Raw genomic sequence first — 25,569 nt, 5'->3', positions numbered from 1 at the left:
AACCTTCATTTATAGAACAAGGAATACTCCGATTTACAAGCGAGCAACCAGTCGACTTCAATAGTCTCCAGAGCTATGGCTCGACTTAACAGAAGAACCGAGTCTACATAAAGGCTTCTAGAATAAATAATCCCGCGCGGGAATTTTAGCTGCCTTAGCCAATTTCACAGAATAAAAAGGCAAGAAAAACAGAGAGGAAATGTTGAAGAATGTAGGTAATGTGAGAAAATTAACACATTTCTACATAATTGCTTGGGGATGACTATCCTGGGCGGATGTTTAGCCGATACCGGCATCTCACAATCTCTGTGAGTCATACTTCGCTTAATTCGTTCTCGGATTATTGTGGCCGCTCTCGAAGTCTTATTTTCATATCATAATGCGCAATTTCTTTTCAGCCTTTTTAATGTCCGCTTTAAGCTTCCGGACTAGTTTCTTTAAATTAGCGTTTTCTTTCTCCAGCGCAACAGACTTTTTAGCGATTTGTATTTCTCGCGCGCGTTTTGCCTCGCGAGATCGCTTGGCCGCTAAATTGTTTCTCTGGCGCCTCTCCCAGTATTTAGCGTCTTTGCCTTTGCCTTTCTCGACAGAGTTTGATTTCGTTTTGCGGGATTTCTTCGCCGGGCATGGAGCCGTGTAGTCTTCATCATCATCTGACACCTCATCGCTTTCCTCATCAGCCTTGAGCTCGTCCTCCGAATCATTCAGCTCCGCAGATTTACAATAATCGTGATCAATATTTAACTGCACTCTCTTTCGCCTCGTTCTAAGTTCGCGTTTGAAAATGTTCTGCTCGATTTCTTCAGGAGTGTCTCTCGGAGTAGTCACCACTTCGGCGACAGGTGAAGAAATGTTTGAGCAAGTAACAGAATTTGTCACATCAGCTAGTATCTCCGAGGAGACAATCTCTCTCAGAGAAGGCTTTTCAATGGCTTTAAAAATATCCCTTGGGTCTACCGTTGGGCCAAACAGTTCGTCTATTACTCCAAAATCGAGCGAGTCCAAGAAACTCGAACTGTTGTTGACGATACAAGACGGTGTTCCGGGGACTGGCTGCCACAGTTCATCGTTGACGTCGTCTTCGGTTTTAATTTTAATATGAGTGAGCAATTTGTTCGGAAGATCGCCATCGAAGAGGCTCAAGTTCAGACTATCACACAAAGAAGAGCTCAAATCAAATATATCTGAAAGAGATTCGTTGTCTTCTGTCGTCGTGGGGGTCGAAGGACAGGAACTTAGACCGCTATCGTCTCCTTGCTGAAAACGGAAACATTCCTCATCTGTGGGGAAAAGAATCAGTGTTAGCATGAATTACTAAATAAGGCTAAGTTTTCTTCCATTTGGTTAGTCCAAGCGCTTTCCACTGCTACATACGGTAACCTTCGGAAATCATTGAAACATCTTCGGTAATGTTCGGGAGTTGTCGGAACAAATTTTTATTTAGAAATTGAGGTAAATATGGGTAGAAAATACTCTATGGAAGCAGGAAAGGTATATGAGGACTCCGTGAAGCTCCTAAACTAATTAAGTGCCAAAGAAAAGTAACTCTTTTGGCCTTGGTATGTCATCCAGTACAGAGGCCACAGTGCCAGATCTACAAGGAGGTAAGGACCCCCCTTGAATGCATCTGTCAATATACACAATTTCCTAGTATTCCAATGATGTTTTGCTTTGAGACTGAAATTGTTACTACCAAAAGCAGGGCCATAGCCAGCACAAGGCGAGGCAAGTTTCGAGCACTGAAGGCACAAGCCTCTAGGGGGGTCTGGGGGCATGCCCCCCCCCCCCCCATTAAAATTTTGAAATCTAGCGGCTCAGAAATGCTCTTTTAAGCATTTTCCGTGGCATTTTTCTTCAGAAAAGTCAATCTTGGGCAAGTGTAGAAATTCACTTATTTATTGCTTGGTGATACTGCTGGTGCCAAGTAAATGACCATCTGCATTTTAAAGCATTTGAAAAACTGTTACTCACAGTCCACATGAAACGAATTAACCTCATTAAAATGCTTTTCCCCGCAATTCATCCACCTTATATTTCCTGGTTTTATCTTAACCAATCCACTTATTTCTAGGGATTATTTTCTCAGTTAAACGTTTCTCCAAAAAAAAAAAAAGGGCAAAACTAAGATGAGGCAACTGCCTCGTCTTGCCTCATGCTAGCTACGGCCCTGAAAAGGTATGTAGAAAAATGCATACTTGATTTTGTGAGAATAAAATTTATAGCAACAAAGAAGTCTAGACATAAAAACAGTGTCACTTAATTTGACCCCTCTGTTAGAAATCATGGCTCCACCACTGTGCCAGCAGATATGCATCAAAACATTTGGTTCTACTTAATCCGATTATAAGAGCTTATCCTCTTCACACTGTTGCCCTATGGGCAGTTCTTACGGTACCACTGAGCATGTAGTGAATGATACATGAGCACGCAGAGATATGGAATTAATCTTCAAGTGCCACACCAATATCTCAGAAGTTGAAGCAGAGAAGGATTGCAGCTGGATCTCTATTACAGTACAAAAATATTGTCCAATCTATGTCTCCAAACGTTCACGTATAATAATTCTCTTTGTTCTAGACATGTGAACAAACACCAGGTAATTTGCATTAACAAATTATTTCAAAAAATACAATATTACATAAACACCAGTCAAGCCCTTTTGGTTTCGTTCTCTCTTCAAAAAATTGTAATGAACACAAAGGTAGTACAAAGTTGGCGTAAAAACAAAAGAAGGTCACTGATTGGCTGATAGGATGCTCAAATTGTCACATGAACAATATTTATTATCTTTCGTCAACGTGTGTTTCAAAATGGTAATTCTCAGTGGCTCACATTGTTATGGTCTAAATCATGACATTTGTTTACGACCGGACATTTACAGTGTAACTTCTTTACTTCTACGAGCACTATATATGAGGAATCAAAGATATATCCTTAAGGAGAAATAAAATTCAGATCAGAATCTCATCCACTGGTAATCAACACCCAATGCCCCCCACCCGCCCCCAAAAGGCCAATTTTTCAAGTTGGTGTGAATTCTAATACAATTGCATATCAGCATATCCCCTCCGTTCCCTTCTAAAATTTCGTCTCCTTTCCCCTCCCCTGTGCAGTATCAGTACTCGTGACTGCCATTACGAGTTCTTAGTCAATATAGGAAGGAATGGTAGAATTAACACAACTAAGACTAAAAATATTGCTAGAATTTTCAGTGGATCTTCCATGTAAAGCACGGGTAAGGTAGTCCATTCGAAGAAAATAAATTTTAACTATTTGTAATTAAGACTATACAAGCGCGACCCTCCCCTTGCCGTTTATAGGGAAAGGTTGCAGTAACGGTATGAAAGCTTGTGCTTTAAATTATTTTAACTTGCCGCTTGCCAACATTTTTCTTATATTTTACTCTATGCCGTTAAGAATGCTTTGTGATGTCAATTATGACTGATAACTAAAGCAATTTACTATGGTTTAAATTACAACGACCACGTTGTACATTTCAAAGCGCCCTCTCGCTCCTAACCGGGTTAACCGTTGCATCGCCGGTAAAAATGCTAGCATCAAACAAACAACAACTTTCTTACCATGAAAGCTCTCTGGGCTTGCTGCAGTGAGCAACTCCATAGCAATATGTTCGATCAGATTCGTAGATGAAAAATTTGAGAACTTGAAACATAGACTGCCGATCACGGACTGAGTCGTTGGGTCAATGCCTAGTTTATTTACTCCATGTACATCCGGCAAAATACACGTGCGTGTGTATGCCGTGACAGGTGAATTACAAATTAGATTGCACTCATTACCATTAGGGCATTACGTAACGCGAAATGTGATTGGATGTTTCCGGAGACCGCACACTTGAGCTCACGCGCGTTAGAATTTGTGGTCCAGAAAGTCCACGTTTTCCTAAGGTTACGAAACAAGGACAGGTCAAGAGCGCGTGCGTCGAACTGGTGATTCGACGGGGAGTGTGGGTGAGCTTGCACGTGAGCTGACCACCGGCTTGAAATATTTCTCAAGAAAATCAGATGAAATGTCGAAAGAAAGTATTGAAATGATTAAGGTAATATTTTCTGCCATTTTTGAAGCGACTTTAAAAAATTTAGAGTTGTTTTAAAATTTTGTCCCATCACTGCCGCGTGTCGGGTCTCGTGTACAGCTTGAAAAACACGCAATTACCGAATAATTGGAGCTGAAGATGTCGTTCTCAGGGTCTCTCGATCTTTTGGCAGGATGAAATTTTTACCCTGGGAACAAAGTAAAGACCCTTTTTGCTAAAAAAAGAAACGTTACGGAACGAATTTGCTTACACTTAGCATGAGACAGGGATTTAATATTAGAAAGGTTAATAGGCTTGGACTGAGGCTTGAATAAATTCTGCCAGCAGAATTAAGAGCAGAATAAGCGACTTTTGAGGCGAGTATTCTGCTTTTTCGAGCAGAATTTGAGCAGAATAAGGGAAAATCAGCGGTACTAATGATATGCATAACAACTGTAAGAAAATTTACAACTAAATAAAAAACAAATGGAAAATACTCTGTGATTAATTTGATTATTCAGAATAACTGCAACACACTCACATTAAAAGTTAGCCTGAATTTTAGACGATTATTTTGACTCGTTTTTAATCTCTCAGTAACGTGTTGCTGAGAGGAGAAAACGACTCGAAGAAATCTTCTAAAATTTAGGCCAATTAAAAGTAAGATGAATTGCAATTTTGCTACGTATAATGAATATCTAATTAGTTTAAGGGGCGGGTTTGGGCGTTTGGCCCGGGCTCCCCTCTATATTTGCGAAAATAAACACGGCCAAAGGGCCGGAAATGTTTTCGGGTACCGAGCAGAATCGAAAAAAAGAAAGGTGTCCGAGCAGAATTTTGAGCAGAGAGCGATTTTTACCAGCACTGCTGGCGGGTAGAATAAGCCATTTCACGAGCAGAATTTATCCCACCCTAGAGGTTACGCCCGGCGGGAAAGGGGGGAGGGGGGGACTCCGCACTCCGCGTATGAAAGGGGTGGGAATGCTCGTCGTCTTGCTTGGGGGTGTAAATTTCGGATTTGGTCTCTCTTAGGGTAAAATGCCATCATATTTAGCCGTGAAGGTCTCGTTTAGGGTTAGGGTTTAGGGTTATTGTCTGTGTGTTAACATGGTCTCTTTTAGGGGTCAAAAAAAGCTTGGGCCACGCCCAGATCGGTCTCCTCTTGGGGTTTAATTCAAAAATTTCCCACGAGCATCCCCACCCCTGTCATATGCGGAGTCCCCCCGGGCGTTTACGTCAAACGGCAAACGCGAATTTGTACCACAAGACGAAGTTTCCTCTTTAGTTGTCGGTTACTGTTCATTGTTTCTTGTTTCACGCAATTTTTTATCCATAAGAATTGTTCTGAGCTGTTTTTATCTGCTCATTTTCTATTTTGAGAAATTCTCATCCTGAATCTGAAGAGACTGGGTCGGGCAAGATGTCTGTCTAGATGTGTTTTGTGGAGCAAAATATAATTTGTGTAAATTGAAATTGACTTGCCGGCAAGGAACGGAGGACTGGGTTCTAGTGTAGCGCGCGAGGGATCGCGGTTACGGGGTTTGATATAGTGACCGGCGTGTCATTCTACGGTCGGCCTCGCCGCGTCAACTTGCTTTGTTTAGTTTAGCATGGGCTTGGCTGACCGACGCGCCCATTAGTTTTCCAAGTGTTTTCTTGTGTGTTCGGTTGCGTAGTGGAGGCAAAAAACCAGAGTCTTAGTAATAAGACCAAAGATTGCAAGTTACCAGTCAAAGGTGGCACAATTAACAGCTTTGGCTGGCCGCTATTTTTATTTTTAAGTATCGTGTCAGTTCTTTGTGGCTATTGTTATTTTTCGTCATTGTTTTTTGTGTTTTTTTCGTCATTGTTTTTCGTGTTGTTTTCGTATTGTTTATTTTTTGGGGCCGACTCTTTATGAGTAGAGAAATGTGCTGGGTACATGTATGTCTAACTTTGTCTTCTACCGCCTTTCCACTGTTTTCTCCAGAAATTAAAATATATACAATGAAACTTAATTTATATTGTAAACTATTATCTTTGTATGTTCGAGGTTGATTCGATCCATTGAGAAAGTTAAAAGTAATATCTTCAGGAGACACATTAAGTTGAATTAGGATAGAAATCACAATGGAGAGGAGAGTAGAGTAGAATACCGTCAAAAAAAAGGGAAAAATCAAACACCATCCATTTAACGTAATTTAAATGTTCCCTAAATTGAGTCAATTCCCGGCCTCTTCTCTCTGTTTTTTATTGTTATTTATATTTATTTATTTCTGATGTCTTGTATAAAATATTGATTAATTTTCCAGGATAAAGTGTAGTGTAGATCTTATATTTGCATGTAAAGTTGTAAAAAAAAAAAAAAAACACTCGAATCTGACGTTTGCCGTTAGCCATACTGACGTGAAGTTTAAACTCTCTATTTTCTTTATGGTTTCGTAAAAAGGCTTTACATTTCCACATGCATCCTGCTGATTCTCTTAGGGAAAAAAAATGTCTAAGAATGCCATTTACGCCACGCTCAGTGCTCCCTCCAGAACCACCCTGAGATTCGTAGGTCACACGAGAATGAGCCGCGTGGAGAGCTTGATCGCAAGATGCCCCGGAGGGACATACAAAGGGACACTCCCTTATTTGGCTAAAACGGGTATGTGCCTCTGAACTTCAGGATCGAATCATAGTCTCTTGAATGAAAATAGGATAAACTAAAGAAGCAAGGCTGATTTTACAGTCGGAAATATATATTTTTTGTTATACAACAAAATTAGAAAGTAATAAACAAACAGTCAGACAGACAACCAAAAAAACAAACGGAAAATTATGAAATCACTGTTGGAATCGCCACAAATATTGCAAAGTACAGTACTCGATACGATATTTAGCTTCACCCCTTCTCCTCACCTCGGCATGTGTTATTGAAAATTCAATGATCGTGGTGAATCGGCAAATCCAAGGCGACATTTTGGCAGGAAACCAGCTGTTGGATAATGGCTTTTTTAAATAGTTAGTTTTATCAGCTGTGATGACTTGTTTTTTGACCACCGAGACAAAATTGATTCATAGGCTGATATTTAGAGAAGTTCTCTAGAACTAAGCTCTTTATCCAAGGTCCCTGAGTTATCAAGAATATAGGAAAGTCACCACCCGATATTGAATTGTGATGCACATAATTCATGACATCAAAATTCAGGCTGTTTGCCAGGGAAGCAAGTGTTATTTGTATGGGTTATCATAGCTATAAAGTATGATATTAGAGATGACACCAACGAATATATCAATAAATGCATTATCAAGAAGACACCCAATGTTTCCGTATTTTCAATATATAATGCCGTGGGTGCGTTTAATGTGATTCTGGTCTGCTATCGTTGTTTTGGGGAGATGTACTATTTGTTTTGAACTTTTACAATTATATATTCCTCATCACTGATGAACAAACCAGTGATATCTACTAAGCAACTTATGGGAATGCAAATAGCGTTATGCCCTCAAGGGAACTGAGATGATTGTTCACAATTGTATTTGATTTCTATGGAGTTATCTTTCAAGGATTCCAGCTTCGTGCTAAAAGTTCTTTTTCTTTATCTATTAAGTTATGCATGTGATGCAAATGCACAAGCAAGGACCGAGGAAAAAAAAAACAATGAAAACTAACACGTCTGTATGACTTTTAAAAGTGACGTCTTCGAAGATGGCTCTCATCATTCCGTCAAAAGGTTGGTACGAATCGATGCAACAAGAAATGGCCGCTCCTCTTTCTTTGCCAGGTAACTTTTGCATTTATTTCTCAGAAAACTTTCAGCAACTTAAGATAACCTTCCGAGTGAAATAAAGTCAGGGTACTTATGTTTAATGTGAAAAAGGATAGTGATTGTCATTGTTGTGGAATCAGACAAGGATTGGAATCAAATGAAAATTATATTTGCTTAGAACTAGGCAACACGGTAAATCTTGTCCAATTAAGGTGTGGTTTAGATTTCTATGAGACTTAACTTTATCACAATATTAAATTATTAGGCTGCCTCCAGCTGTTTTGCCCAATATAGTTATAAAAGATACAGTGCTAGTATTGTGCAAGATTTCATTGTCCTAAGTTTAAAGGTCTAGAAAATAATTAAGATACGTTCCGCTGCCCACAGTTTTATACGGTCTCCTAATTTCTTTCAGGGTTACCTTCCTGGATGGTCGCGTTCGTTAATATTTCTACTTGTCAAGGTGGAAAGCAGTTGTTAAGCAAAAAATGCTAATTGAAATATTTTGTGTCAAATTCCAAATTCAATTTGCAATTTGCCGTTCAATGAACTTGTGTGGGCGGCGGCATTGAAGCACAAAAAAACACTTATGCGAAACTATTGATTTTGATCTTCCTGTAGTTTTATTTGGCAAGAAATCGTTATTTGCACAGTTTATGATTGTCACCGATTTGTTTTAAAAAATCTGCGTTTATAGAAAGCTGATGTACTGAGAGTTTTGTTAATCAAGCCAACTTCTTATTATGCATTTTTTTACGCACCGGTTAACTCCTTAGAATAAAAGCGAGGTTAAATAAAAGAAGTAGACTATTTGAAAATCAATTGATATATTATTACTATATTCACCTACTTGTACTTGCATATTTCAGCTAGAACAGACTGACAGAAAATTCAACTCTGCTACAAAAAACGCAAACTATTTTATTACTCCTTTGATAAAAAAGTGACGAAGCCTAATTTATTTTCATTTTTGCCTTTTGGCTGGAACACGTGAAGGAGCGGAGAAATAATATTTTGGATTAGCCAATTAACAATTTCATACCTCATTGACTGTCGTTACCTGTTTTTTTTTTCGGCCCATAAATCACAGTTTCTCGGCCACAAAACGACCGCTGAGTTAAGCGCTCGTGGGCTCTCAAGTTACGTTGGCCGACCAAGTGATGTCTAGCCTGCGAGCAAGCTCTCCTATTTGGGCGAGTGAAGCGAGTCTCGCGAGAACGCGCGAGCGAGCGGCGAGGCCGCGAGGGGCCGGCGAAAAGAGCTTTCCTCGCCCCTCTCGCTCGCGCGTTCTCGCGAGGCTCACTTCGCTTACCCAAATAGGAGAGCCTGCTCGCAGGCTAAGTGGTATCCTCAAATGGGCCAATCCCTGGTGATTGTACATGTTACACTAAATTTATCGAAGATATACGTACTGCATACCGTAAATTCAGTAGGTAGAGGAGGAGGGAGTGTTTAGGCTAAAGGGGCTTCCGGCCGGGAGGGGGGTCAATTCAAAAGGAGTTGGTTAATGCACAAGAACGGCATTAAACGCCGTAGCATTGTTGTTGAACAGAATCGATACCTCGAAGCTAATGGACCTAAAAGTTTATTCACATATGAGTCATGTAGCCGCGCACAAAATATTACGGGCAGGCTGTCCGTCTCCCCTCAACACTAGCGGTTCTGACTGTTTAAGATCAGAAAATTGGTTCAAGTCACGGCTCTTGCTCAAGTTTATTACTACAGAAAAAGGAGTTATCTTTATTACTTTCAAATTTTCTTTCATCTAGGAATGAAAAGTTTTTGCCTGAGCCCACAAACTTCCAGAAGTGAATCAAGCAGTTCTCCTTGTTCAATGATTTACTCAGAAGACGGCAAGGATGACTTCGTTGTCGATGTCAGCGACTTCAATGTTCCCTCTTATTTCCATGCGGAGCTTACTAAGCTTGACATGGCAAGCTCAGCAATCGAATGGTTAGAGGGTCTAGAATTGCCTTATCAGGCAACGCAAGATCCCATTATAGCTTACAATACAATCTCAACGCCAAGCAGAACACATTGCGATATGTTAGCTTACAAGAACAAAGACCGGGATGTTGTTATTAGTGCTGCTGTTGCTTTTCCCAGTCCTTCTTTGGTGGTGAAAGATCAATCGGTTTATAGACCTGAAGTGATCCAAGGCTCAAGTCAATCTCTTGCAATAGAAACCTCGCGCTGCGAGCCTACCATCTCCCATGATTACCATGGAAGTCAGATTCATTCCAACAATGTGACGTCATTCCGTGCCCCCGAAGTTCTTTCTCACTATACACCTCAAGAATGGAAGGAGACAAATTCTCCGGATGAGGAACTCGAAGGGGGGAAATGCACAGTCCCACATGATTACCACGGAAGTCAGATTCACCCTAACAACGTGACGTCATTCCGCACTCCCGAAGTTCCTTCTCACTATGCACTAGCTCAAGAACGGAAAGAGGCAAAATCCCCGGATGAGGAACTCAAACGAGGAAGACCCTCGGTCCCTGATGAATTCAAAGATGAACGATACTGGAGAAAGCGATCAAGAAACAATATTTCCGCGAAAAAATCTCGAGAAGCCAAGCGAGCCAGAGATATCTTAATTGCGCACAAAATTGATCAACTTGAAAAAGAAAATGCCACGTTGAAAATGATGCTTGCGAACGTTATGATGCAACAAAAACAACAACAACAAAATCACCATTTTCAATGGCAGTATTAATTACACTTGGGTTTTTCCAGTATTTATTGTTTTGCACGGTTTTGTTTGGACGTTCGCACTACGTGCGAGGACAAGTGCCAGCATTGCAAGAACTCCCTAGCTACTCTTGCAATATTCCTTAATCGCGCGACGCACACGTAAGAACCGTGTTATCGGCCACTCGGCCAAAAACGCGTATTGAGAGAACTTCGTGCATTTAACCGAATAATCAACAACCTTCCGTTTATCTGTGGAGCCTGCCACCTTCACTGTCATCACGTTAAAAATGAATTGATTCAAGCCCCTAACGCTTAGATCGTGGAATAGTCGCCTTAGTTGTTGCTGACCCTTTGATAAATACGTTTCGGTGCGTGGCCTTTACAATAGAAGATAGTGTCATTTGGCCTGGTCTTCAAATAATGGAATAGTAAGGGTAACAAAAACGACTGCTGTTCAGAGGTGTTTGCGTTCCTTGTCACTGAGAAGAAACAAATTTAATGAGAATGACTACAAGATAATTTATCGACTCAAGTTTGCATTATGTTAAACCATTGTACACGTATTGCTATGGTTTGGTTTGTCCAAAAAAGGAGAAATAAGTTTTGAAATAATTTTGTAAAGATACGGGCATTGACATGAATAAACTAAACTGCAAAAAAATTTTTTTCTAGCTCCACTTTAAATAGGACAAGTCGGTCCCACTGCAGTAGAGCGCAAGCTTGTCGGCCATCTTTGACTGCAAGGAGAATTCTTTTTATAAGGGAGTATGTTTATCCGTTCCAATAATCCATTTCGCCCCGTGAAAGGGAATCCGGATTCTGTAATGCAGAAAATTTTTGCTTGTAGAATCTGGAATCCTGGACTCTGGAATCCGGAACCTGGACTTTGGAATCCGGAGTACAGCTTAAAGAATCCTACCGTGCGAGCAGTGGCCCTTTCTTCCCAACTTATTTAGAAAGATCGAAGGGCTTCTGCTCGCAGGGCAAAGGAATCCAGAATCCCACTGACGATTGGAAATCCAAATTGCAATCAGAAAAAATCCGGAATCCAGTACCTGACATCCGGAATCCACGACCTGGGCCCAGTTGCTCGAACGCCGGTTAGCGCTAACCCAGGGTTACATTTTAACCTAGTATTCTTTATCTTCATCAAAAGCACTCTCTCGGATATTTTTCTCTATTCTTTTTAGAGTATCCAGTCACCAAATTGTAGGCAAAGAGAATTAAACTGAATTTGCTTTTTAAGCTCTCATTACCTGAGTTTGAATTTCGCACTAACCCTGGGTTATCTTAACCCACCTTTGAACATCCAGGCCCTGGAATCCAGGGCATTCCCTTTCATGGCGCGAATCCATTCCACGCAAAAATACTTTATAAGCAACCTCGTTCCCAGACTTCTCCCCTACCCGTCCCTACGGAGAGAACGAGGTTGCTTTATAAGAAGTGATCAATTAGCGAAACTTAAGAAAAACTGCGATCCGCTATTTGGAATTTACAATGATTTGAGGCAATTTGTCCTATTAATGGATCCTGTTTCACCTTTGACAAGAGGAAATGTGAACTTCCATAGTATATACTGTGCCGGTGGTAAGAAAGCCTGAGATCGTGCCCTCTCCCTATTATACCCCTATCACAGGTAAGTGATAAGGTGACTTTTACATAGTCATACTAACATTGATCGGGAAAGTGGGTGAAGGTTAGACTGCAAAACCGTCGGTTTTTTTTTTCAAAATCAGTAAAGAAATCGGTAAAGCGCGGCGTAAGAGTCTTACGCGCGCGAAGGGCGCGAGCCTCACACCTTTTGTTTGACTGCTCGCCCGTACTTAATACGCAAAAATACGGACTGTTTTGCAGTCAAGGAACGTCGGTGGATCGATTGTAATTGAACTCTTGACTAGGCTATTCCAAGCGTGGCGCATCCGCACCAACTTTGGACAGAACAAAATGCCGGCAGGCTTATATCATTTTACCCGGTGTGTCAATATATCCTTTCACCAGATGACCGAGCGCTTTAATGAACTAGTAAGGGATCTGCAAAATATATATTCCGTTAACCTCTTAGCTCCAAAACCCTAGAGTTTTTGTACGTGGAATGTTTGCCACTTTAAAACTGTTGATGTTATGAACCAAGCATTTCAATACCCCTTGAGCAAGTCGGACAGCTGTTGGCAAATCTGTGAATCATAATCGATACCGTGGACAATTCGGTGTCAATTTCAAAAGCCCTCGCACAACCACGTCTTCAACGCTGAACTGCGTTAAAGCTGATCCAAGGCTGGTGTTTGATTAGAGAGATTTAGATAAGCGTTTGCGGCAAACGTATGTACCACGTGACCATCGTTTATTCGTTTTTCTCACGTGATCATAAATGTTCCTATTCCCTCTATTGATTTAATGGCTATTTTGGAAAAGGTCATTAGTCTTTAATCATTTTTTTTTTTACCACAACGGTATTTTATTTGTACTTTCATGTTGAATACGGAATCCTGGCATTCGCCAAATTTAAGAGTCCTACACCAGATTGTATCTCGGAGTAGATGAATTTTCGGCAAACTTTTCCGAGCCGGAAAATTACAGAGTCCCCATCCAGTAATGTTACCAAAGAATGAGAACAAAAAAAATGGAAATTGTTGAGGATTAAGGCAGAAAATCCTTGCAGTCTCGAGCTACAACTTTATTTCTCTTCAACAAATTATTTTATATTACAAAGTTCTTCTTTATTTACAGGGTTTCAGGTGTTGCAGTACGAGACTTATTGTAGTTAACTTTGTTAAATAACTTGACTTTATAATGTATCAACTATTTGGATACTTGCGCATCAACTGCCAGCAGAATAAATAAAGTTGGCTCAAAAAGACTCAATCAAAAATGGGGCCCTCATCAGAGGAAAAGTTTTCGCAAATCTCACTTTCCAGTAAAGGGGTTGCTTCAGTGTTTTCCGTTCCCGACGCCGCGGTTTCACGGCGTTTGTTTCGCACGACTGTCCCCCGCACCGTGCTTCCCACGCTCTGCACGTGCTGCAGCAGGTCATCGCGCACGTCTGACACATCCCACATGGAAGCAAAAGAGGCGCAGCAGGGAGGAGGGGGTGAGAATGGATCCACATAAGGTTTGTGGGAGAAGACGTAGTAATGAGCAATGGCAAAGATGAACATCTCCAGGCATATAACAAAATTCTGTGAAAAGAATAAGAATACGTCTGACCAATATTGTAATCAAAGACGTACACATAAACAGTCAATTTCGAGTAGCAACTTCGTTTCCAGGGTCTCTCTCTTGCTTCAGGGGAGGAGATAAACTGGATCCCCGAGTCTCGATGCGCCCGCGATTCCTACCAGAGAATCGTGGACGCATCGTGATTTCCAAGGAAGAAGACCGAACCAAACGGAACTAACGAGTCAGATTAATTTTCAACTTCTTTCAGTGGATTTAATATCTGTCCATGCGCAGAGCGCTAGTTTAGCAAATCCGAAATGGTGTCTTGCAGTTGAGTTACCTCCTATCCATGTAACTACGCCTTTACCGTACGAAATTTAGACGGTTAAGGTGTTCACACCACGCCGGTCAAATTTTCAAACGTTCAAGCTAAAAATTTGACCTCGTTTTCGAGCTTAAATTTTGGAACGGCTACATGTCTAAATTTTTGTACGTCTAGAGTGGTTTCGTGCGAACGCGCGAATTTTCAGCCAGTCAGCCATTGTTTTGTTTATAGTAATACGCCTGTATAAGGTGCGGTTACATTGGATCTTTTCCCCAAAGCTGCCCTTGGGGAAACAGCTGCGACTTCATGAGGTAAGAATTCTTAAACAATGGTGTCACTGTTTCAAGGTGCTTTGAATATATTAAACATAAAAACACTCACAGCAGCGCTCAAAATGCTGCTATGATTTCGAACTTTGAGCCCAGTTTCGCGTAGGATTTGGCGCCAAGACGAACGCAGCAGGTAAACAACACGTGATCTCGACTGTTTGGTATATTTCACTTTCTCGTGATTGGTTGAACCGCTTTGGGTTCTTATTAACCCATAGAATTTCCTAGGGAACTGTCATGGGTAATTCTTTTGTTCTTTTTGACGCATCCATGGAAATTTCCCCGAGGCAATTTTACCTTGGGGAAATCTGCCCCACACAAAAAGTTGTTTCCCCGTGGGCAACAGAAATGCCCATTGGTAAAACGGTTAGTGTCACCACACCTGTAGTAGTGTGTTGCTGTAAGTGATGCGGCGTGTGTAGCTTGAGTATCTCCGCTTCACTCTGCTCCTTTCCTACCCCCTGCCCCCCTCTGAAATTTCTCTGTGATACTCAGGCTACGGCGTGTGGGATAGGGTATGGACGTCAGAGACTTTGATTTAGAAAAGTTATTTACTAGGAACACAAAAATGTCGAAGAGAAAAAAAAATGGGATGGGTATTTCCAGTGTCAAATCTAGAAAAGGAGGAAATGGTCCAGTCAAGTATTACTTGCAACTTACTATTACAAAGTATTACTGTTTGCCAGATCGATTGCTTTTCTAACATGTACTAGCATAGACTTGTTCTTTTAAGTCCTTGAAAGCGAGCGAAGCGAGCTTCAATAAAGTCGCGCAGCGACTGAGCGAGCGACGAAGTCGCGACATCGACCTGATTAGCCTGAATAGATTTGAATCATACTACAAATTCACGCGGGAGAAATGATTGACATCTGCTGCGTCGAGAGTGGTGTCAAATATCAGCAGCTTACGTCTTCCTGACGTCACTGGTGGAAAAGGCGTCGAAAGAGAAAAGCGGTTTGGGAGGAAGTGAGAAAGAGAAAGAGAAAGTGAGGGGGGTTGCGCTTTTCTCCCTCTCCCCGTCTTCCTCTCCTTTTTACGACTGCCACGCAGGCTACCGGTGAATTTTGCGCCCAAAAAAATGAAGGACTTTTAGAAAACCTAGTATTAACATAAAGAATTCAAGGGGTTGTGTGAAAGGGGTAAAGTGGTAAAGAAAATTTTAGCGAGAATGTCGTAGTTGCGGAAAGAAGTGTAAGAGTTATTATTTTGCTATCGAGAGAGAGCTTAACCTCCTTCAGCATAAATAATCGTACTAACTTTTTTGGTGGAAAAAAGTAAAATGAGGCTTTCCGGGGTGCCTTTTTTTGAGAACACAAGCAAAAACTTTAAGTTTAATCTCGTACTCGTACTCGTTCTCGTCCTCAAATCTAAATCTCTCTATTTAAAGAAATGCAAGGAGATCACTCAGGAAAATTGGTATCTGGATATTAGGCTTATAGGGTTAACAAGCTTGTAAAACAACGAGATGACTGGACGTTTGCTTGGCCGGGCCAGTAAAACGTGGTCTTAACTGCATACGAGAACACAAATTCTTAAGTGGTATTCTACCACCCATACGGTCATTTTTAAAATTAGTTAATCGTTGTCTTTCTGTTGACCATCAGTAGTCTCATTCAGTAGTGATTAATAATGTCAGCCAATACTAGCCTCTGTGTAGCCGCACCTTTTTGATGAGACGGTGCGGCTAAAGGAACCCAGTCGTTTCAAAACAAAGTCATTTCGATACAAGTCGTTTCGATACGAACTCAAGCAGTGAAACTGCACAACATTTTCGATCAAGTATAGTTTGCGCGTGAACGAGAAAAAATACTTGGAGGTGAATATTCCTTGTCCATTAAGCCAAGCACGTAAAATCTTTTTACAACTTATGGCTGAGTCCACTTGTATCGAAACGACTGGTAACCTAGAGAACCCAGTTACATTTAGGCTATTCACTACCTGACTAGATCAGCTTTTTTTGCGCGCAAGTGTTGTGTTGTACATGCATATATGAAAATATTAATGATAAACTTGCACTTGACCGACTTGCAAAATGATAACCCCTGTAAAATTATCAGACAGTTAGGCAGCCTGGTCATACAGCTTTTCACCAGCCAATAAGCATGCAGCAGGGTGCAAAGAAAATCAGTTTTACAGCTTGCCATTTGGGCAAGCTGTAGCTAGAATGTACTAGCCCAAGAGTCACTTTTTATAGCCTGGAAAAAATTTTTTGATGAGCAGGATTGATTACAGTGAATTCAAGTCCCCCCAAAACTTTACCTGCACGTCGGGCAAGTTGAGAAAAGAATTCACTAGCCCAGTAGCAAAATCCACCAGCCCGGGCTATCTGACACCACTTTCTTTGCACGCTGTTGCAGTTTAAGATAGATCTGAGATGAATTAAGGAGTGAACCAAAATCCTATCCTCACCTGAATACCATTGGCAACATCCTCCACAGTGTAAAAGCTCCACGTATGGTTTGCTGATATTATTCCCACCTAGAAGATAACAGGGATCTTTACATTAAACTACTGTACCAGCAGGAGTCTGCTGAGTACGAGTACAAGTTTTTACAGCAAAGATCCTATGACTGCTTTTGATTTTAATCCAATCAGAAGCCTGGTGGAAACTGTCCTCGACTTCTGATTGGCTAATGTCTGCATGAAAGAATGTGAGTTAATTAAAGGAGGTCACACTTTTTGGTTCCTTGCTGAAAACCAACTTTGTGTCCTTAATATATTTGAGAGTTTCTTCGACTCGCTCGATTTTGGCATGCTCAAGAAAGACCTATGCATCAAGTAAGATCTCTGTTGAACATGTGCTGCTCGTTGCTGGGATACAGTTTCAAACCCAGGCTTATTAATCTGTGCTTGGTACAGAGGCCCAGACCAGTTTAGCCTTGGAGTAAGCTCTTCAGCCGCCGGAGTGCCATGAAGAGATTACTAGCAGGCTAAGACCAGATTCCAGATTCCGGCTTTGGCGACTTCAAAGGCTTGATGCGATTCAGGCAGAGCAAATGGAGGCTCTACTCTCAGTGTGTTTAAATTAACTATCACGCCAATCTTATCCACAATGATATGTGCTGGTCAGCAACTGGAAATAGTTATAGTTTGGAGGATTTAATAAGCATGAAATTCCAAAAAGAGGACACGTAATTTTGTCTTCTCATCCATGACATGTCATAACAGAAAGTACTGTTCATTCAAAATATTTCGCTATTTCTGATTTGCTAAATCCTCTGGCTAATTCTTCAGAACCAACCACCATTGACCAAATTTGGAAAATGCAAGCAATAATAAAAATTATTATACCATATTGAGGCTGTTATTACCAAGGGGAACATTCCCCTTGATCTGCATAATTCTTCACATCCTACTCAGTCTCATTCAATAACTGCTATAGTATTGACTCTGCAATTACCTCAGTATTGCATTAAGAAAAAGTCAGGACATAAAATGATGGAGGATCCTGAGATTCAGAATCCTCAAACCGTAACTGGTTTTTAATTGAGTGAACAAAAATGCATTATCAGGCATCAGCAGTGTGAGTTATTCACAAGTTCAAAGGAGACCACAAACGTGTCCTGCATTAAGAGATTATCGATTTCCTTCACAACCCACAGAGCAAAAAAAAAAAACATACCTTGACAAGAATGGCAATCAAAACACCTTGCCTGGTGATATAAATGATCATAATTTCCATTATTGAATATTGATGATATGATCTGTTCATTTAAGTCACCATAACTCATGAAAATATAAATTGGCAATATCCTTAAATTATAAGGAAGTACAATCTACTTTAATATCATTTATTATTTAATTATCATCAGGATTGCACATACTGGTAATTATTACCAGTATGTGCAATCCTGATGAAACTTCAAAGATCAACATCACCACTAAATATAATTTTTTTCTGTTGGACTAATTGCATATAACTGGCAAGGAGGGCTCAAAATAAATTTGCCACTGTTGCTGCTCATTTTGACTGCCCAGAGAAATTTTAGCCCTGTCATGTTTTTCCTTAAATGGTCAAAATGCTAATAACAACAAGATAATAACTTAAACATAACAAGCAAGAACAATAAAAAGATGCTTGTCCTCTTGAAAAATTATGGTGTGGAAATGTATTTTTTTCTGTTGACTTTTTGTTTACATGCCAAGTAGCCTGGGACCAGGCTCTGCATTAGGGGAAAAAGAAGAAAAAAATTGCCGTGGGCGAAAAAAAAAAAATTTGGTGAGCTGCGTGAGTGGGGAGGTAGTCTGGGGAGGGGAAAGGCCACTAGGCCACTGTTTGGCTCAGCGATATTTTACCTATTTGACCCCATTTTGTGCCTTTCTCCCCGACTGCAAAGCCTGGTTCCAGGCTACATGCCAGGTCAAAATGATCGGCAAAGGACTGGACAAAATAATGGTCATCTTAGCTGGACACTGTCTGTTGACTTGCCATTATTTTGAGCCCTGAACAAGTCAGGTAATAATCTGAAAAGCCCACTTACCAGAAAGATGCAAAAACAACAAGTTTAATGCAGAGAAATTTTCCAAATGGCTTTATTGGTTTGAGTTCCTCATGAGCAGCCTTGTAAAACAGCACCAAACAATACATTGCCCACTGAAACCAAAGTAAGAATTTTGTATTAGTATCAAAATCTTAGGCTGCATGTTATTGAATACTAGCTAACATAATTATATAAAGGATATTACATGGCCAAGCAGAGATACAAACTTTCTCTTCAAGTGTTGAAGAAATATTTCACTCGTTCACTGCACTCACTTGTGAAATAACCTTCAAGCAGCCATGCAACGTTCTATTTATTATCTAAACACCTATAAAATACCATTGAACCATTTCACTTTAACAGATTTTTGTTGTGAAAGGCACGATGTATGTAGCCATAGCAATGGTGATCTTTCAGCTGCCAAGATAACATGTTAATTTCACACATGAAGACATTATGTTTTTGGGCGAAATCTCACCTGGTATTACATTGGTGTTTATATAATAAACTTAGTTACATTGTTCTTTTTATTTATTTATACTGATTTAGAGACATAACTTATACAAGGTAGTCCCCTACAAGGTTGAACCACCCAAAACCACCCCCTCCCCCACCCCATAAACATAAGAAAGAGAGAAAAACTATCCAGCTGGACCCTCACCCCATTAAAAGAATGAAGTTCAAGAATGAAGTATAAGAAGAAAATTGTCTAGTCAGGCACATCAAACTTACATGTAACAAGTTCAAACTGCTAAAGAGTAGCCTTACACCATTTTGGGTGCACAGTCTTAACAGTCTTAGCTGGCATATACTTAGTAAATTGATGCTTACATGTCTTTCCACAATTTCCTGGCATTTTCACTATTGTTGTAGCTTTTATTACTGTCGTTTTACCACATAAATTTTTCCTTGTTCATATTGAAGTCAAACAAAAATAACGCAGGTGGAATTATTGCCTTAGGTACAAACTCAACCATAATGATAGCCTGCATAGCAAGGGCCTGTTTTTTAGGGCAAAGTGATAAATAATAAAGGATACACATGTTCACGAGGGGAGAGGTGTTACCCTAGCATGCTCTATAATGACTATACATACAAAAAATTAACCACCACCTGCCACACAGGATACCATTATGATAATAACAGGACAGGGGAGGAAAAACTAATGTCAACTAATGTTTGTGGTTTTTTTAATTATTCTTTTTGGAAATAATTATGTGCAAGTTCAGATTTTATTTCCATACAATTTATTGTAGACAGGGGAGGAAAAACTAATGTAAACTAATGTTTGTGTTTTTTTTAATTATTCTTTTTGGAAATAATTATGTGCAAGTTCAGATTTTATTTCCGTACAATTTATTGTAGATTGGGGTGATAATAAAATACAACAGACTGACAGAATTCACATCCCTTTTTAACCATTATTTCCACTGTATGCACCGACTCTAACATCACGATGTCTATATAAAACAAGCACACATAAAACTAGATCAAAATTTAAACCTGCTACAGTCATACCACTTGGGAACAGTTATTGATAACTACAATGTAACTCCATGCTGATTTAAAGCTTAAATTTCCTTCATCATACTTTCCAGCCAATTCAGTGCAGCTAAAATAGGCAAAGAAAAGAGAAAAGTACTTAAAGATAATGATAAAGTTGGGCTAATATGATAATCATTACTTTTTCCCTGGAATGGATATGAACAGGGAAAAGCATAAGGATGTAGGTATTGCAAGTCTTCAAATAGTCTCTATCCACGGGTAAACTACAATTTATTCAATTTTTCTATTTCCTTTCTTTCATACTAATAGAATACACATTACAAAATACAAAAGCAAAGGTTAAAATGTAGCACTTACTTAACTAGTTAAAGAGAGAGCCTTGAAAGAGTGGCATATTAAATAGGGCTAAATTAACCTGGCTTTTGGATATACTTTTCTTAAACAACAGAAGGGGAGTAAAATCAAATTAACAACAACAAAAAAATTTGGTTAACAAAATGTATATTTCCTTTAAATGGAGCTTTATTAATAATATTATATTTCACAAAAGGGGTATCTGAATTGTTGTCACACTTCTAGTACTAAGTTTTTGAAACTATAAAAAATTAATTTGAAAACAGTTTTTTGACATTCACCCTGTTTCATGTACAGTTGTATGTGCATTTATTTAGCTTTGTGATTCATTTTAATTTACACTTCAAGACAAGCATGCTATGAATATAAGGAGGATATTACAAGTCATGGTAATACAGAGATAAGAAATTCTCTTTTCAACACAAGAAGAGAAATTCAGTCTTCAACTGGTCATGCACATGTAATATTCTATTTGTCAACTTAACACCAATGAAATATCAATCCACTTCACTTAAAAAATTTTTTTTGGCTGTGACAAGCACAATTTGTTAAACCTTAAAGATCCAAGAGTGACCAACATCAATCTTCTCCTAAAATATTGATACATATTCTAGAGAAAAAGCTATGAGAATAAATAAAATGATTTCTAAAGGGAAAAATGCCTGAATCTTTGGACAAATTCTCCCCACCAATTCTACAAGATATCTATGTAGATCAGTAGAATGGAGAATTTGTATATTACGTAGATATTGGGGCTTAACATTATCTTTTCCAACAACATCTTTTCCTGGTGAAGCTGATTACTTATTATTGTCATATGTGAAGATATCATGATTTCACATTGAAGCTCACTAAGAATTACGTTGATGTTAATTGCAGGTGACGAGGTGCATGCAATCATGATCTCCAGGTTGCTATTACGCATGCATGGCATACACGTATATAGCCAGCTTCATTCAGACTTCTAATAAAAATGAATGGAATGCACAGTATGCCGTCTGATCTGACACAGGTTTGCAGCTTCTATCTCTCATAATCTAATTACATGTGTTTTGACCATCTACCACGTGAATCTTATACAAAGCACAGCATTGGAGTAAAAGCATTTTGACCCTTGATTGATGGTGTCCGTACTTCATAACCTTTGGTTATTATAATAAACATACTTACAAAGCAATGACTGTGGTGATGATTCTTACGACTGTGTAAGACAATGCACCTTGCTTACACCTGCTTATTAATGTCCTACAAAAAATAATTAAACGTTAGATAGAAAAAGAGTAGAAGTGTCATTCTGACATTACTCAAAACAAAGTAAACTTGTAGACAGGGTGTGTGGATGAAATGCTATAATGAAAAACAAACAAAAAATTCTGATACTCTCCAGAGCTACATTGTAATAGCTGATATAACATGTAGTTTCTGTGAGCTCAGTGTACTAGGTTACTGTTCCACAGGAGAATAGCCCATGTTCGACATATTGAAATTCAAAAATGACTCTGAGGCTTTCTGCTCATTGTTCTGTATATTTGGTTTGGTTTTCTTTGTGCTCAAGTCTCTTCTGGGAATTGGAAGACAATGAAGTCGTAAATATTTGCAATTTTGACCCTAAAGCCTCAAAGTCATGTTAAAATAATTCATGATGTCACCTCCCCCTCTTATATCTCACACAGTTAATCCAGCAAAATGAAGATATCTGCACCTGCGTGCATCTTCTGTGAAATCAACAGTGTAGCTATTTTAGTGGAACCTTTTCACAGAAGAAGTGACCTGATTTAACAAAATAATATCAATTTGTTTTAAAATCAGGTCACTTCTGTGAAAAGAATATTATTCTCTTCATTAATGCTATATTATAGGAAATTCATAAGAAGCAGTGTTTAGATTATGGATATTGATAGTACTACGTGACCCCATACTTGCCCATCCTCCAGGGGGATAAGGTACAGCAAGGAAAGAAGTGTTTGACTTGAGGCTTGTCAGACAAAACCACTTCAAAGGCATATTCAGAGGAAAGGTATGCCAGCAGAAATGTCATAAAATTGTAAATCACATAAGCTTCATAGCACTCTCTAAGAGAATCCAAGTAAATAGCTGCCTTAGGAAAACGAAGAGCGAGCCACTGAAACACAAAAGATGTGCCAGTCAGAAAATTAAGAGGCCATTTATTGGGGCCAAGCAAGCATACACTATTTATTTTAACAGTTTTTATCTTATGTTCAAGGACCATCAAGGCAAGCTTTACTGTATAATCAAGAAAAGGGGTGGAGAAATCCTAACTTGGAAATCCATTGGCCGACACCCCTTTCACCCCTCTCCTGGGCGTGATATGATTGACTGTAACCTAGTAAGGAGAGTTAGAGTCTAGAATAGGGCCTAGGGTGGGGTAATAGGCACCTAGCAGTCAACTCTCTCCAAAGTGACCACCCTGGCCTTGAAGCACACCAAAGGGCAGGGTTCATACAGATTTTATGATCCAACATTCAAGACTTTTTCCAGACCGTTTTCCAAAACAATAACTTCTTTTTCCAGACTCAAGGTTATCAAATAGGTGATCAATATAGCCTTTTAAAAAAGCAGGAACAAAGGTTTTTTCGTTATGCACTGCAAATGTACAAGGCCAAGATTGAATGAGATTCAACCAAAACAATAAGAAAAATTCACTTATTAAGCAATGTTGCAGTCATGCCAGGTGGTCTCTTACAGGAAACAGAAAACAGAAGAATAAGTCAAATTTCTGACCAAAAAAAGTCGTCCCTTACAAGAGAGTTTTTGAAACAGTATTTAACTGAGAAAGTGGTCACTTCTAGGAGGTGGTTGCTCATGAGAAGTGGTCGCTATGAGAGAGTTGACTGTACTAGAACTCTAGGTACAAGGTAGTTGAACAACTAACACCGAATGATCAGTAGATCGAAAGGTAGTTGAACGATCAAGCCTTGTCATTGTGGTTTTCTGCTTCAAGCCAAGAAACTTTGTTCCACTTTGTCTCTCTTAACCTAGTCGTATAAATAAGTACCAGTGACATATAGCTGGGGTAACCCTGGAATGGATGAGCATTCAGTCCAGGGGGGAGTATCAATATTCCTACTAAGTGCTTCTTGCAACCAAAATTATTATACAAGCTCATTAGCTTCAGCTTTGCAGGCCCTATTCAGTTTTTGCGCACCTTGACCTTCCTTACACATAGAGGGATAAAGGCTTCCACTCAAAATGTAGCCCAGAGTAACTTAAGTGACCTTTTATCTCTCAATTTACAGTTAAGAAGTAGCCTGGGACTGTTGTGGACAACTTGATCACAACTCTTGGGTTATATAAAACTATTTCTATTTTTTTCATCCTTCCTTTGAAATTAATTTTCATGAAAACATAAAAAAATCATCTACCTACACTATCTGTTGCATAAATGGGAACCATCCAAAGAATTCTGTTGAGACAAACAAAATACTCTTAATACATCTATGTCAGTATTGGTTGCACTTGTCAGAAAATATGCGTTCTCTTTTATAATTTATTTGAATATATTTATATAGTTTTGCGCCTTAAAACTTTTGAAATTAATTACATAGTCATGCAGTGCATGGGTATTATGAACTGTGACTGAGGTAGAACAAGTCTTATTTTTGGTGCTTCGAATCACACATTTTGAGGTTATAAAGCTGTCTGTTCCATGCATATTGAGTAACTAGTTCCTGTTGTTTATGTTTCTGAACGTGTTTTCTGACAGGATTTTATCACAGATGTAGTTTATACCATAAAAATAGTTTCCTTTTTTCTCTGTTAAAGCCTTGAGCTTTTTATCGCTGCTAAATCACCTTTGTTTTGTTGGTTTTCTCTGAAACACCTGCACCTGAATAGTTACATGTGAGTAGCTTTTACATCAATGAATAGATCATGATTTTCTAATTTGGTTTGACGCTAGAACTGTTGGCTAGATTGCAGAATACTCAGCAATGCATCTGTAGCAATTGGAAGACGCTGGAAAACCAGTCGGCAAATTTACAAACGTATTTGGCCTCAAAGCATTTTTTTGTGTTCAGAAGAACGTTTTCAAGTTTGAACTGCCATTTCATTGTTTACTGTAAATGCTCCTTACCGCTGTGCCCAACTGTCATGCACACGTAAGAATTGGGCCAATTGTGAGGTGCATAAGAAACTCGTAAGAAACCTGACTATCAGAAATGCTCACATATATCCATGCAACTCTGCTGGATATCAGAACGAGCTCTTGTGCACTAATTTGCAGACGGACTACACAAATGGTCTGGACCAAGCATGGGCCAGCTGCGTCGCTACAAATGTAATGCTTATGAGGAAAATCGAATGCTCTAATTTATGTGCATTAGATTTGGCACATGTGGAGTGTGAAGTTTGAAAAAGGCTTTGCGGATGTGAGAGGAGACACCTTGTTTCCCCTGTAGTTGCACATCTTGACCTGTGAAACTGAATCCGAGTATGTCTTGGACCTACTGTAGTTTTTACCTGACAATCCGTCTTTGTAACTCTGGTTTGGTATAGTTCACTAAATGTTGTAGAATTCCCCAGAGAGAAATAGGAATTGTCAAGAACACAAAACATCCTGCGACAAACCATGCCTGAACATGAGTTTGAGCACGATTTTTGTGCAATTCCCAAACAGTTAGTGGAAGAGCAACACACAGGATTACAAAGTAAATTGATATCACCACAGGCCGCAACCAGCTCCGAAACTCTCTGCGACTAAATTGACAGCAAGAACAGCATGCGTTGTTAGACATTGCTGGACGGTTCTTTGTTTCTCCTGAAAATTAATGTGGATGAATTAAACCGCCTCATAGCTCATAGTCACCAGCTCCTAAAAACACTTCAATTTTCCGCGTCAGTCGTCGAAAATCCGTGCAAGCCAACTCTTCATACTGGAGGCCGACCGGTTTCGGAAAGCCTCGTTTTGTTTTGGGGCTCATTCAGCGGTAAA

At 39.5% G+C, this 25,569-nt stretch overlaps 3 protein-coding genes across 3 annotated transcripts; 1 reads left to right on the top strand and 2 right to left on the bottom strand.

Annotated features, from left to right (window-relative positions):
* Positions 1-349: 349 nt before the first annotated feature.
* Positions 350-3,733, bottom strand: LOC140947721 (uncharacterized). The gene is made up of 2 exons (XM_073396894.1): positions 3,582-3,733; positions 350-1,280 (listed from the first exon to the last, which is right to left on the bottom strand). Exons 1-2 carry the CDS (start codon positions 3,619-3,621, stop codon positions 370-372), a joined length of 951 nt encoding a protein of 316 aa, XP_073252995.1. The 5' UTR covers positions 3,622-3,733; the 3' UTR covers positions 350-369.
* Positions 3,734-7,709: 3,976 nt separating this feature from the next.
* Positions 7,710-10,489, top strand: LOC140949010 (uncharacterized). Its single transcript, XM_073398266.1, has 2 exons — positions 7,710-7,785; positions 9,540-10,489. Exons 1-2 carry the CDS (start codon positions 7,710-7,712, stop codon positions 10,487-10,489), a joined length of 1,026 nt encoding a protein of 341 aa, XP_073254367.1.
* Positions 10,490-13,126: 2,637 nt separating this feature from the next.
* Positions 13,127-25,529, bottom strand: LOC140948490 (transmembrane protein 184C-like). The gene is made up of 9 exons (XM_073397734.1): positions 25,098-25,529; positions 24,006-24,042; positions 22,538-22,740; positions 21,789-21,863; positions 20,277-20,370; positions 18,759-18,871; positions 17,900-17,930; positions 16,687-16,755; positions 13,127-13,643 (listed from the first exon to the last, which is right to left on the bottom strand). Exons 1-9 carry the CDS (start codon positions 25,370-25,372, stop codon positions 13,326-13,328), a joined length of 1,215 nt encoding a protein of 404 aa, XP_073253835.1. The 5' UTR covers positions 25,373-25,529; the 3' UTR covers positions 13,127-13,325.
* Between the last annotated feature and the right edge of the window lie 40 nt (positions 25,530-25,569).

This window comes from Porites lutea, chromosome 9 (assembly GCF_958299795.1).
Source record: "Porites lutea chromosome 9, jaPorLute2.1, whole genome shotgun sequence".
In the NCBI taxonomy this organism is placed as follows: domain Eukaryota; kingdom Metazoa; phylum Cnidaria; class Anthozoa; order Scleractinia; family Poritidae; genus Porites; species Porites lutea.
The sequence above is the reverse complement of the archived record's forward strand: the minus strand, read 5'-3'. Positions and strand labels throughout refer to the sequence as shown.

Coding starts and splice junctions, on each gene's coding strand:
- LOC140947721 (XM_073396894.1), bottom strand. CDS start 3,621: ATGGAGTTGCTCACTGCAGCAAGCCCAGAGAGCTTTCATG. Junction 1,281..3,581: donor AAGCCCAGAGAGCTTTCATG/GTAAGAAAGTTG, acceptor TTTTCCCCACAG/ATGAGGAATGTTTCCGTTTT.
- LOC140949010 (XM_073398266.1), top strand. CDS start 7,710: ATGGCTCTCATCATTCCGTCAAAAGGTTGGTACGAATCGATGCAACAA. Junction 7,786..9,539: donor CGCTCCTCTTTCTTTGCCAG/GTAACTTTTGCA, acceptor TCTTTCATCTAG/GAATGAAAAGTTTTTGCCTG.
- LOC140948490 (XM_073397734.1), bottom strand. CDS start 25,372: ATGTCTAACAACGCATGCTGTTCTTGCTGTCAATTTAGTCGCAGAGAG. Junction 20,371..21,788: donor ATCACCACAGTCATTGCTTT/GTAAGTATGTTT, acceptor TGCCTATTTTAG/CTGCACTGAATTGGCTGGAA. Junction 13,644..16,686: donor ATGTTGCCAATGGTATTCAG/GTGAGGATAGGA, acceptor TTCTTTTCACAG/AATTTTGTTATATGCCTGGA.